This window comes from Pelophylax lessonae (assembly GCF_965119305.1).
Source record: "Pelophylax lessonae genome assembly, chromosome: 1".
NCBI lineage: Eukaryota > Metazoa > Chordata > Amphibia > Anura > Ranidae > Pelophylax > Pelophylax lessonae.
In genome coordinates this window covers 501,765,486-501,779,290 of record NC_138768.1, presented here as the reverse complement: position 1 = coordinate 501,779,290, position 13,805 = coordinate 501,765,486, and the positions used below count along the sequence as shown (strand labels likewise).

The 13,805-nt window shown below is 42.3% G+C and overlaps 1 protein-coding gene across 3 annotated transcripts in view; it reads left to right on the top strand.

The window, feature by feature from the left end:
• Positions 1-13,805, top strand: part of LOC309552668 (serine/threonine-protein kinase PLK2-like) — a 114,131-nt gene that overhangs the window by 49,525 nt on the left and 50,801 nt on the right. For all 3 annotated transcript variants that reach the window (XM_082253600.1, XM_082253599.1, XM_082253598.1), the window contains 3 exons: positions 6,250-6,337; positions 6,417-6,512; positions 8,572-8,770. In XM_082253600.1, coding sequence (XP_082109726.1) covers positions 6,250-6,337; positions 6,417-6,512; positions 8,572-8,770 — 383 coding nt within the window. The remainder of the gene's footprint in view (positions 1-6,249; positions 6,338-6,416; positions 6,513-8,571; positions 8,771-13,805) is intronic.

Sequence of the window (13,805 nt, the reverse complement as noted above, 5' to 3'; positions counted from 1 at the left end):
GACAATAATCCACTTGGCCTGTATACAATGGTATATAAATATCTGACTCAACCATTAATTATAATAATTCCTCCACCCAGTAATCATTCATCTCCTTTTTAATTGGGAATAGTCTAAATTCCATCCCACTAACAGTCACAAGCCACAAATGTCATATGTAATTTTAAATCCTTCAAGTAGCCACAGTAGTCTCCGGCTAGAATGTACTGCTTAGGCTTGGTTCACACTGCTGTGACATGGGATCCAACTTGTGAGCTCCCAAGTTTCATGACATGTCAAGTTCAATGTTTCCCTATGAGACCCTATCCTAACTGATACTTCACAAGTCACTCCGACTTTAGAATAGGTTCCTGCACTACTTTGGTCCAACTTAGGTGCAATTTTAGCCCTTGTACAGGATCCTAAATTGCATCCAGGTCAGATTAAGTTGGAAGGCGGTCGCAGGGCAAAGTCGTGGGCAAAGTCGTACGACTTTGCGGTCGGAGTAGTGTGAACCGAGCCTTAAGCATTACTGGTCAAAAAACAAACAAACCTCCTTGAGGGGATAACAGTGTGACTGCTTGTAAATAATTTAAATGGACCCATGATACTTGTGCCCATATGTCCACTCATTTAACCACTTGCCGACCGCCGCACGACTATCTACGTCGGCGGTCAGCCCCTCACAGGCAAACTAACGTAGGGCTACGTTGCTTGCTTGTGAGGGTCTAGGGAGCGAGCGCGCGCCCCCCGGGGCGCGCTCCCGCTCCCGCGTGGTCACGGACCCCCCCCGCGCGTGTGACCAGCGGACCCGATGTCCGCCGGTCACTCGGCGATCGGCGGGGGAGAGGGAGAATGTCAGGCAGCTTGTGTAAACAAACTGCCTGTCATTCTCCTCGCTGCAAAGACACTGATAAAACGGATCTGGTATGTAGATCCGTTGATCAGTGTCCTTACAGCTAGAGCCACAGCCAATCACAGTAGAAACCACGCCCCTAGGGACACACACAGCCCCTCCCTTCCAAATAAAGTTAACCCCTTCACTACCAGTGTATTTTTACAGTAACAGTGCATATGTATAGCACTGATTACTGTAGAAATGTCACTGGTAACCCCAAAAGTGTCAAAAATGTCAGTCAAGGGTCCGATCTGTCCGCCGCAATGTCGCAGTACCGCAAAAAAAATCGCAGATCGCCGCCATTACGCGTTAAAAAAAAAAACAACAAAAATGACAAAAATCTTTCCCTTTGTTAGTAAACGCGATAACTTTTGCGCAAACCAATCAAAATACGCTTTTTGCGATTTTTTTTACCAAACATAGGTAGCATAAAATAAATTGGCCGAAAATTTTTAAAAATTTTGATTTTTACATTTTTTTTTGGGGGAATTTCATATAAAAAAATGTGAAAAATATTGCTATTTTTGCAAAATTGACGCTCTTTTTTTGTTTATAGCGCGTGATCAAAAAATCGCACAGGTGATCAAATACCACCAAAAGAAAGCTCTGTTTGTGGGAAAAAAAGGACGTCAAATTCGTTTAGGTACAGCGTCGCACGACCGCGCAATTGTGCGTTAAATTCACGCAGTGCCGAATCGCAAAATACCCCCTGGTCGGAATGGGGGTAAAATCTTCCGGGGCTTAAGTGGTTAAGCTTGTATTCCCTAATTGCAGACCATTTATAACACCCACATTTACCATTATTACAAAGTCCATCTACAATATCCAGCATTTGTATATTCTTTTGCATTTTAGTTCCAGATATGGTAGACCTGATGTATTTGAATAGGCCCCAGTCACAGGCGGCGCATCACAGATCATGGTAAAGGGCCAATGACAGCGGCCCTTCACCGCGTGATTGCTCCGTCCAAAGAGGGAGCAATCAGTTGTCAACAAACCAGCCAATGTCCAGTTCAGTTCTCTCCTCTCCTCTCATGCTGTACACAGTGATCGGTACAGCGCGCGAGTAGAGAAGAGAGACCGCAGCACCGTTCACCTCTGCCGTGCCTCAATCATGCCTCAGTCATGCCCATCCATGCCTCAATCATGACTCATTCATGCCAATCTGAACCTCAATCATGCCTATCATTGCCTCAATCATGCTTTATTATTGCCTCAATCATGCCAATCTGAGCCTCAATCATGCCCATCCATGCCTCAATCATGCCCATCTATGCCTTAGCCATGCCTCAGTCATGCCCATCCGTGCCTCATCTGTGCCTCAATCATGCCCATGCTATGTGTTAGAAATATATTATAAATGGAACACTTTATGTAAAAAAAATGCATTTTCATATTTTTTCCACATTTAAAAAAACTTGTGGAAACAAATGGCATGTTCAAAAGACTCATAATGCCTCCTAGATTATGTGTTGGGGTGTTTGCTTTCCAAAATGGTGTCATTTTATGGGCGTTTCCATTGTCCTGGTGCTCCTGGGCCTTCAAAAGTGTGATAGGTTGTCAGGAAATTATATGTATAATTTATGCTCCTAGAATGCCAGGAGGTGCTACTTGGATGTTGGACCTCTGTATGTGGCCAGGCTGTGCAAAAGTCTCACACATGTGGTATCACCATACTCAGAAGGAGTAGCAGAATGTATTTTGGGGTGTAGTTGCAAGTATGCCTATAAAGTGTGTGAGAAATAACTTGATAATTTGACAATTTTGTGAAAAAAATCTTCATTTTGCAAAGAATTGTGGGAACAAAATTACAACTTCAACAAACTCACCATGCCTCTTACTAAATACCTTGGAATGTCTACTTTCCAAAAAGGGGTCATTTGGGGGATATTTGTACTGTCCTGGCTTTACATCAGGTGTAAATCAGGTGTGATCAATTTTCAATGATTGGCACCATAGTTTGTAGACTCTATAACCTTCACAAAGATAATATATACTTATTTGGGTTATTTTTACCAAAGATATGTAGCAGTATAACCTTTGGCCAAAATGTATGAATAAACATTACTAAATTTGCAAAAAAATTTGACCGAAACAAAGAAAAATTATTTTTTACAAAATGTTCGGTCTTTTTTCATTTATAGCACAAAAAAAAAAAAAAACAATGATGATTAAATACCACCAAAAGAAAGCTCTATTTGTGTGGAAAAAAGGACAACAATGTAATATGGGTATTGTGTTGCATGACTGAGTAATTGTCATTCAAAATGTGAGAGCACTGAAAGCTGAAAACTGGTCTGGTTAGGAAGGGGGTATAAGTGCCAAGTAGGTAAGTGGTTAATTAGTTTATATTCTTACTGGAATCATAGTTTTTACCAAAGTCTTTAACAAAACCAATAGAACAATTTTCTTTAGATCAATTAGTGTTTTAAAACTGAACTCCAGGCATAAAAACATTTATTTAAATATATTCCTCATTAGCCACAGAGAATATAAATCAACTTTTTGTGGACCAAACACTTTTGCAAACCCAGAGAGTGCCATATAAATGTATTAATGACATTATTACTGTGCTGCACTCAACTTGTGCAGAAAGCAGAGCTGTGGGAGGGATCCATTAGGTCCGCCTACTACAGGCTGCCAGCAGAAAACTACAAGAGGGGGCAGAGACAAGACCAGTCATCCTGCACAAGAAGAGAGAGAGCAGTAGTGACCAGTCTTTATTACAGGAAGCTCCTGCACAGATGCAAAGTTTCACACAAGAATTCTGCACAAATATGGAAGAATTATGCAAAGCAAGTATTCGATCACCTGTGCAATTTTTATTTTTTGTGCTATAAACAAAAAAAAAAAAAAAAAACAATATCTTTCACATTCTGCTATATAACATACCCCCTCCCCCCCCCCCCAAAAAAAATTAAAAGATCTAAATTTTTCATCCTTTTAGGTCAATTTGTATCCTGCTACATATTTTTGTTAAAAAAAATCGCAATAAGTGTATTTTGATTGGTTTGCGCAAAAGTTATCGCGTCTACAGACTAGGGGAAAGATTTATGTCATTTTTATTTATTTATTTATTTGTTGATTTTTTTATTAGTAATGGCAGCGATCTGCAAATTCTTTGTGGGACTGCTACATTGCGGCAGACAGATTGGACCCCTAACTGACATTTTGGACACTTTTGGGGGGGACCAGTGACATTACTACAGTAATCAGTGCCAGTGGCGGCCCGTGCATAGGGGGCGCCGGAGCGCCGCCCCCCCCCCCCTAAAAAAAAAGAAGAAAAAAAATAGAAAAAAAAAATGACAAAAAAAATAAAGTTTTGAAAAAAAGAAATGACAAAAAAAAATAAAGTTTTGAAAAAAAAAAAAAAAATTGGGTTCGCAGGCCTATGCGCTCGGGTGGGGTTTACGACCCAGAAGAGGCGCCGATTGGCTGCCTTCTGGGGGCGTAACCTGGGCGCAGCCAAAAGCGCAGCGCCACCCCCACCTTCGTGATATCCTGGCTGTGATTGGTCCAGTCTCCAGCCTGGACCAATCATCATCCAGGACATCGCTGACTCGCAATGGGGGCGGTGCCGGTGCGTGCGTCAGTCACACACCGTCACCGCCCATCTCCTTCCCGCCGCCCGGACCGGAACTGAAGACAGAAGACTGAAGAGGAAGACGTCCGCGCTGCTTGTCTCGGTTCCCGGAATCCCGCCATCCCGTCGCCGTCAGAAGGTAAGTGATTGCAGCCGGCCTGTACCATTACCTGTGCCATGCCTATGCCATCACCTGTGCCATCCCTATGCCATCACCTGTGCCATGCCTTTACCATCACCTGTGCCATGCCTACGCCATCACCTGTGCCATGCCTATGCCATCACCTGTGCCATGCCTATGCCATCACCTGTGCCATCACCTGTGCCATGCCTATGCCATCACCTGTGCCATGCCTATGCCATCACCTATGCCATCACCTGTGCCATGCCTATGCCATCACCTGTGCCATGCCTATGCCATCACCTGTGCCATCACCTGTGCCATCCCTATGCCATCACCTGTGCCATCACCTGTGCCATGCCTATGCCATCACCTGTGCCATGCCTATACCATCACCTGTGCCATCACCTGTGCCATGCCTATGTTATCACCTGTGCCATGCCTATGCCATCACCTATGCCATCACCTGTGCCATGCCTATGCCATCACCTGTGCCATGCCTGTGCCATCACCTGTGCCATGCCTGTGCCATGCCTGTGCCATCACCTGTGCCATGCCTATGCCATCACCTGTGCCATCACCTGCGCCATGCCTATGCCATCACCTGTGCCATGCCTATGCCATCACCTATGCCATCACCTGTGCCATGCCTATGCCATCACCTGTGCCATCACCTGTGCCATGCCTATACCATCACATGTGCCATGCCTATGCCATCACCTGTGCCATGCCTGTACCATGACCTCAAAGTCATGCAATTTTTTTACCGCGTTTTTTGCCGCGAAGCAATACCTATTACATTTTTCTTTTTGCGCCCCCCCCCCAAAAATTTTGAGCACCAGCCGCCACTGATCAGTGCTAAAAATATGCACTGTTACTGTAATAATGACACTGGCAGGGAAGGGGTTAACACAGTGGTGATCAAAGGGTTAAGTGTGAGCCTAAGGGAGTGTTTTCTAACTGTATGGGGGATTGGCTTGTGAAATGACTACAGAGACCTATGATCCTATATGGGAGGATCTCAGGGGCTCTATGATCATTTCAGAGAGAAGAACAGTCAGCTGTGTTTTACAAAAGATGATTGTCATTCTCTCTCAGCGGGGAGCGATCGTGGGTGCCCCAGCGAACCAACGTACCCATACGTCGATTCGTGCAGCCGAGCCAGCCTGTCGCAGTATATGTGCGGCGGGCGATCGGCAAGCGGTTAAAACATAAACAATTATGCACAAGGTATGTTTCTCTGCATGAGTTAAAAAAAAAAGCGGATCTATTAATACATTTCACACTTGAATTAGTAGGGCATGTTATCAATATCTAATCACATTATTATAATTATACAATTTAAATAGGAGAAGAGGCACAAACACAGTAAGGCATATCTGAACAAACAAATACTGGTTTGTCACCTTCTTGAATACAAAATTGAAAAAGTATATACAGAAGCAAGACTTTAAACACAATAAAACATATCTATAAGATATTTTACACTAAGATGATCAAATTTACATACATATATGTAAAATACTAACCTTTTGTTTCTGTTCTAGAAATAGAATTTGTTTTGAGATAATGAGTATATAAAACTGTGGCAGTTTAATGCATGTGTTGCCCAGATTTTAGTTATCCGGTAATGCTATTTAAGGTTTAAGGATTATCATGTCATTTTAGGTAACTGTTTCATTGCCAAGAACATGATTGTAAAAATTGGAGACTTGGGATTAGCAACAACTGTAGACCAGTGTGAAAAAGTTCCAGGGTAAGGATAGATTTGTTTTCCATTTTGTAGAAAAATGCTAACTAATGCTTAACTAATGATTCTTTCTTTTCTTGACCAGAGTTATATGTGGAACCCCAAATTACTTATCTCCGGAAGTTTTTACTAAGGACGGACACTCCTTTAAATCAGACATCTGGGCCCTTGGATGTATAATGTAAGAACTGATCATTACATACACATTTTAGGCTCTTACAGTCATGGTCGTCCGCAGAATTTTTTTTTAGGGGGGGGTCATTTTAAGGTCACCCATGCTCCGCCCCTTTTCAACAATGTCATGAAGGGGAGGGGCTAAGTTATTATACTTATTTTGAGTATTTATTTTTAAAGAGCAAACAGCAGCATTTATTTTTAAAGCATTTGTTAACCTAAAAAAAAATTGATCCTGTTCCCTTAACCACTTGACGACCGCCCACCGCAGATTTACTGCGGCAGGCGGCCACTCCTGGGCAAACCGACATAGTACTACGTCGCTCGCTCAGGAGACTCTAGGGGCGCCCTCCCGCCGCCGCTCATCAGCTGGGGAGCCAGTGCGTGTGACAGGCGGCTCCGATGGCCGCCGGCCACTCGCGATCTCCCCCCACTGACAGAGAAGAATGGACGGCTGATGTAAACACAGCCGTCTGTTGTCATTCTCCCTGAAGTGATCACAGAGGCTATGTGATCCTGCTATATAGGATCACATGTCTCTGAGATGATCTCACAAGCCACGCCTCTCCACAGTTAGAATCACTCCCCTAGGCTTACATTTAAAGAGGAAGTAAACCCTCCTCTGCAAGTTGTACCTATAGGTAAGCCTATGATAAGTCTTACCTATAGGTACTGTAAATATCTCCTAAACTTGTACCGTTTAGGAGATATTTACCTTCGATGCATCCAGTGACGTCACTGGCGCATGCGCTATGAAGGAACGGCCGCTCGTGCCGTTCCTTCAGAGCCCCGTGCCGTGACTGTCGGCTCCCGCGCGCGTGCGCGGGAGTGACGTCACCGCGGCTCCGGCCAATCAGATGGCCGGATGCCGCGATCCCGGAAGACGGGCGACTAGACATGTCGTCCGTCATAGAGGTGAGCGGACGGCACGGCGGGGGCTCGTTCTAAGGTAAGTATTTCATAATGAGCTAGTATGCGATGCATACTAGCTCATTATGTATTTCTCTTTCAGGTTGTAAAAAAAAAAAGAATTTTACCGAGTTTACAACCTCTTTAACCCCTTGATCACCAATAGTATTAACCCCTTCCCTGCCAATGGCATTATTACAGTAACAGTGCATATTTTTAGCACTGATTACTGTAGTAATGTCACTAGTCCCCCCAAAAGTGTCAAAAATGTCAGTTAGGGGTCCGATCTGTCCACCGCAATGTCGCAGTCCCCCAGAAAATCGCAGATCCCCGCTATTACCAGTAAAAAAAAAAAAAAAACAATAAAAATGACAAAAAAAAAAAACAATAAAAATGACATAAATCTTTCTCCTAGTTAGTGGACGCAATAACTTTTGCGCAAACCAATCAAAATACACTTATTGCGATTTTTTTTAACCAAAAATATGTAGCAGAAAAAAATTGGCCTAAAATGTTAAAAAAATTTGATTTTTATTTTTTTTTTGGGGAATGTTATATAGCAGAATGTAAAAAATATTGTTGCTGTAGTTTCATTTAAAGTTTCATATCCTGTCTATAGTCTGTTTAATAATCTTGTGTGCCCCTGTGTGTGTGTTTTATAAAAATAAGCCATTCCTTACAAGTTTTCAGAGCGCCACTCATCGCTCATGTGACCTGCCGCCTCCCCTCCTCCTCCCCTCCCGACTGACATCAGTGAGGAATCCTCGGCCCCGCCCGCTGCAGGCAGCTGTCAGACGGGGAGAGGAAAGAGCCAACGGGTAACGTGAGTGGTGCCCGGCCCTCTGAAAACTGGTAAAGAACGGCTTAGTTTTTTAAAACACATAAACAGAGACACGGGCACACAAGATTATTAAACAGACCAGACAGGATGGTATAAATTGGCTTAACAACCACTTGAAGGGGGAAGTTGAGATTCCAGGGGGGGGAATATGCCCCCCGCCCCTACCTGCGGATGCCCATGCATACAGTACAGGGATGATGTTGGTCTGAAATGATTGAAAGGTTTTGAATATTTAGAAAAATGGGAATAAAAGGTTAAACAGTGCAAAGGTTTTAGAAGGGATTTAAAACGCCATATGTTTTCATCAATGATCCAGGTATACACTCCTGACTGGATATTCCCCCTTCAGAGCTCATTCACAGAAAGAGATGCAATACTTCATCAGAGAAGGCTTCTACCCTGTGCCTGCATACATATCACTCAACGGCAGAAGACTGATTATTTCTTTACTTGCGAACTGTCCCATCAACAGGCCTGGCATAGAGGACATACTCGCAAGTAACTTTTTTACACAGGTATAGTATGTTACCCATTCATCGCAGTAAAAGTAAACATAATGTTTTGGATGCCCTAATTAGTACAATAGGCTACTGTCATTTGACCTCAAATTCTTCGAAAACCTCTGGAAGCAGCAGTGAGCATGAGTGAAAGGAGGACAATTATGGGAAATCCTGTTTACAACCAGAATTATGTTCCGAGAAGAGGGAGGAACAAAATTTTGATCTTTTTTTTAGGCAGAAAACAACACAAAAAGCTTTTTATATAAAGTACCATAAAAAAGTTTTAGGCAGATGTAAAGAAATGCAGTAAAGTAAGAAAGCATTCAAAAATATATATTTTAATAGTTTATTTGTATAAATTTACAAAATGCAAAGTGAGAACAATCTAAATCAAATCAATATTTGCTGTGACTACCTTTGGCTTCAAACCAGCATCAATTCCTACACTTGCACAAAGCCAGAAATTTTGTAGCATCAGAGTCAGGTGTATGATTAACCAATTATACCAAGAAGATGGTAGATGATGATCAGAGTTATTTCATATGTTGATTGAAACACAGTCATTAACTGAAACTGAAACAGCTGTGTAGGATGCTTATAATTGGGATGTACAGCCAAACTCTGCTACTAAGGTGAGGTTGTAGAAGACAGTTTCAAGCCATAGGTCATACACCATGGTAAGACTGAGCACAGCAACAATACACAATTAGTTATACTGCATCAGCAAGGTCTCTCCTAAGCAAACCTATGCTGTTCAAACTCTTTTGAAGAAGCACAAGGGTATGGGCAATGTTGAGGACTGTAGATGCAGTGGTTGGCCATGGAAAATCAATTCAGCAGATGAAAGAGATGCCATGCTTTCTTCCCTTAGACACCTTAAAATGTCCAGTAGTGCCATCAGCACAGAACTAGTGGAACCTAGTGGGACCCAGGTACACCCATTTAAAGCGGAGTTACACCCTGGGAATACTTTTTTTAATAAAAATACCCCCGGGACAGTCAGGGCTAGTACATTCCACAATGGCTAGCCTCTGAACTGTCCCGGGTTGCACTTACCTTTTAGGACAAATACTTACCTTGAAAAAGTATTGTCCAGCGCTGCCATCTCAGGTGTGGGCAGCTTGAAGCCAGCGCGATCCCCTTCTGCGTCCTCTTCCGTCTTCTTCGGTCCCACGATGCACTGCACCGGCCCCGCCGGCACTTCCGGTGCGCGCGCGTCATCCCTCCACAGCTTCTGGGCATGCCCAGAAGCTGTTTAGAAGGGAATGACGCGCGCGCCCCGGAACTGACGTCGGGGCCGGTGCAGGCGCAATGATTCCTGGGAGCGATGACGTTCAGCTCCCAGGAATCATTGCAAAGCCAGGAAGTGACGACGGGCCGTGGCCGCCGAGGGGAGGAAGAAGGAATTAAGGTAAGTATATTTTCTTCTCTACGAGGTAAGTTAAAAAAAAAACCAATGCGATTATCCATTTGTTTTTCAGGTGACCCGGAGCGAGAAGATGGAGGTAAGTATCATTTTAGGGTGGAACTCCACTTTAACGTCTGCAGAAGTCTGGCCTAAAGTGGCCTTTATGGGAGAATTGTGTCCAAAAAGGAAAAACATAGGAAAAGGGGTGAAGAAAAATGGCAGCAGGTGCTCTGGACTGATGAGTTAAAGTTTGAAATATTTGGCCATAGTAGGAGGCAGTTTGTTCGCTGAAGGGCTAGAGAGTGGTACAATAATGAGTGTCTACAGGCAACAATGAAGCATGGTGGAGGTTCTTTGCAAGTTTGGGGCTGCATTTCTACAAATAGAGTTGGATATTTTGTCAGGATCAATGGTGTTTTCTATACTGAGAAATACAGGCAGATCCATCATGCCATACCATCAGGGAGGCATGTGATTGACCCCAAATGTATTCTGCAGCAGGACAATGACCCCAAAGATGCAGCCAATGTTATAAAAAACTATCTTCAGAGTAAAGAAGAACAATGAGTCCTGGAAGTAATGGTTTGGCCCCCACAGAGCCCTGATCTCAATATCTTAGATTCTGGCTGGGATTACATGAGGAAACAGAAGAATTTGAGGCAGCTTACATCCACAGAATATCTGTGGTTAGTTCTCCAAGGTGTTTGGAACAACCTACTCACCGAGTTCCTTCAAAAACAAGTGTTGATGCTGTTTTGAAGGCAAATGTGGTCACACCAAATATTGATTTTATTTAGCTAATTTTGCAATTTTTTTTCACATTTGCCTAAAACTTTTGCACAGTAGTGTATATGTGAGTGTACAGTACATGTGAGGGTTGTTATGTTGTGTCAGGGAATGCCTAAAGGATTAATCAAGTCAGCCAAACCAACCGTTTTACAATGTCTCCAATATAAAAATTATTTAACTGACTTAATAAATTATTTTGAGTTAAATTTTAGAAAAGCAGAATTCTTTAAGAACACAAAAAAGATCAATATGAGTACAGACTGATCTATCAACAATAACCTAATAGTTATTACAATAAGTCACATACACACTATAAATAGTTTGATTAATAGGCGGACGCAAACAATACAATTTGCAACAGGGTTTTTAATTGTTTACCATAAGATAGACCGACGAGACAATAATGATTTTCCCCTTCTGTAGATTTCCTAACCGACTGGATAAAAATTGGCAGATAATGATCTGCGTTTGACTAACTTGACCCGTTAACTCGCTGCAGTAGAATTACCAGGTGAAGTTTATCTAGAGTTATTCTAATAAGGCAACCTAAAATAACAAAAATGTTGGGTGTTAGAAGACCTAACAGGGCATCAAATCAACTAGAATAAAATACTCACACACACAAAAAAAATTAATAAGAAATTTAGAAAATATAGTTACTTTTAAATGGCTATTTAATCAGACACTCCTAATATGGCTGCTGATTACTGGTTGTAGTTTGCCTTCCCAAATTGGTGCTTAGCTCAATTGAAGCATCACTGATTTGTCAGGGGATGGGATGTCTCAGATGATGTATGTGTATGTGAATTTTGATAAGGTGTTCAGATAATATCCTCATTTTCCTGTCTATCTCACTTGTCATATTTTCAGTCAATACATTCAAAAATCCCACCCAGAGGGTATAATCTTTCTTCTCATTGGTAGACAGGATCATCAACTATGTGTTTATTCAAGCATTACCTCCCTTGGCCACTGGGTGGCATCCTCAGATAAGAGTTGACTATATTGAGTTTAATTTGAAACTTTCTGGTGATTAACCCTGATATGATAAATTCATGCACAGATATAATTATGTCAGTTTATCCAAAATATATGTAAGGCCTTGGAGAGTCTGGGGCAACAGCCATTAAATTGGACACTTTAAGATATCATTTCATATATACTGATTAAAATAATAGTTGTACACGTAGAAGAAAGAAAAATGAACTATATGTACAGTATGTATGGACCTTGGAAGTCTGGGGCAACAGCCATTAAATGGGAAATTTTAGGTACAATATATATATATATATATATATATATATATATACATAGAGCATCCGGAAAGTATTCATAGCCCTTCACCTTTTCCTCATTTTATTATGTTACAGCCTTTTTCCAAAATGGATTAAATTAATTATTTTCCTCAAAATTCTACAAACAATACCCCACAATGACAATGTAAAAGAAGTTTGTTTGAAATCTTTAACAATGTATTAAAAAAAAAAAAAAATATATATATATATATATATATATATATATATATAAGTATTTGCAGCCTTTGCTCTCAACTTGCCTTACTTTGTTGAAGCCCCTTTGGCACCAATTACAGCCTCAAGTCTTTTTGAATATGATGCTACAAGCTTGGCACACCTATGTTTGGGCAGTTTCACCTATTCTTCTTTGCAGGACCTGTCAAGCTCCATCAGGTTGGATGGGGAGCATCAGTGCACAGCCATTTTCAGATCTTTCCAGAGATGTTCAAACAGGTTCAAGTCTTGGCTCCGACTGGGCCACTCAAGGACATTTACAGAGTTGCCCCGTAGCCACATCTTAGTTATCTTGGCTGTGTGCTTAGGGTCGTTGTCATGTTAGAAGCTGAACCTTCACCCCAGTCTGAGGTCAAGAACGCTCTAGAGTAGGTTTTCATCAAGGATGTCTCTGTACATTGCTGCATTCATCTTTCCCTCGATCCTGACTAGTCTCCCAGTTCCTGCCATTGAAAAACATCCCCACAGCATGATGCTGTCACCACCATGTTTCACTGTAGGGATGGTATTGGCAAGGTGATGAGCATTGCCTGGTTTCTTCCAAAAATGACACTTGTCATTCAGGCCAAAGAGTTCAATCTTTGTTTCATCAGACCAGAGAATTTTATTTCTCATGGTCTGAGAGTCCTTCAGGTGCCTTTTGGTAAACTCCAGGTGGGCTGTCATGTGCATTTTACTGAGGAGTAGCTTCTGTTTGGCCACTCTACCATACAGGCCTGATTGGTGGAGTGATGCAGAATTTTTTTTTCTTCTGGAAGGTTCTCCTCTCTCCACAGAGAAATGTTGGAGCTCTCTCAGAGTGACCATCAGGTTCTTGGTCACCTCCCTGACTAAGGTCCTACTCCCCCAACCCCTCAGTTTAGCTGGGCAGCCCGCTCTAGGAAGAGTCCTGGGGGTTCCAAACATCTTCCATTTACGGATGATGGAGACCACTGTGCTCATTGGGACCTTGTTAGCTCAATCTTGTCAGGAGGCAATTACAAGATGATATACAGCCCTTCAGTCCCAACTCCCCCTGTATAGTGAATTCTCCTTCTGCTGGCCAGGAGATGCGACGACACAGAGCACTTAAGCAAAGCGTAGACACATCTGCTTTATTTCAAGTTTCGCTCACATTTAAAGGAAGTTTGAGCGGCAAAAACTGCTTTAAACCGGTTACAATTCATGGGTCAACTTAACAATAGAACATATCTCCACACAAAACAATACATGAAAAGGCCCTTGTGTTCCTTATACATCTCTGTCAATGTGAGGTGTCTTGTGTCTGAAATTGTGTTTTGTGGGAGAGCCGATCCGTTTGTGTTCAGCTGTCTGATGTGTTAAT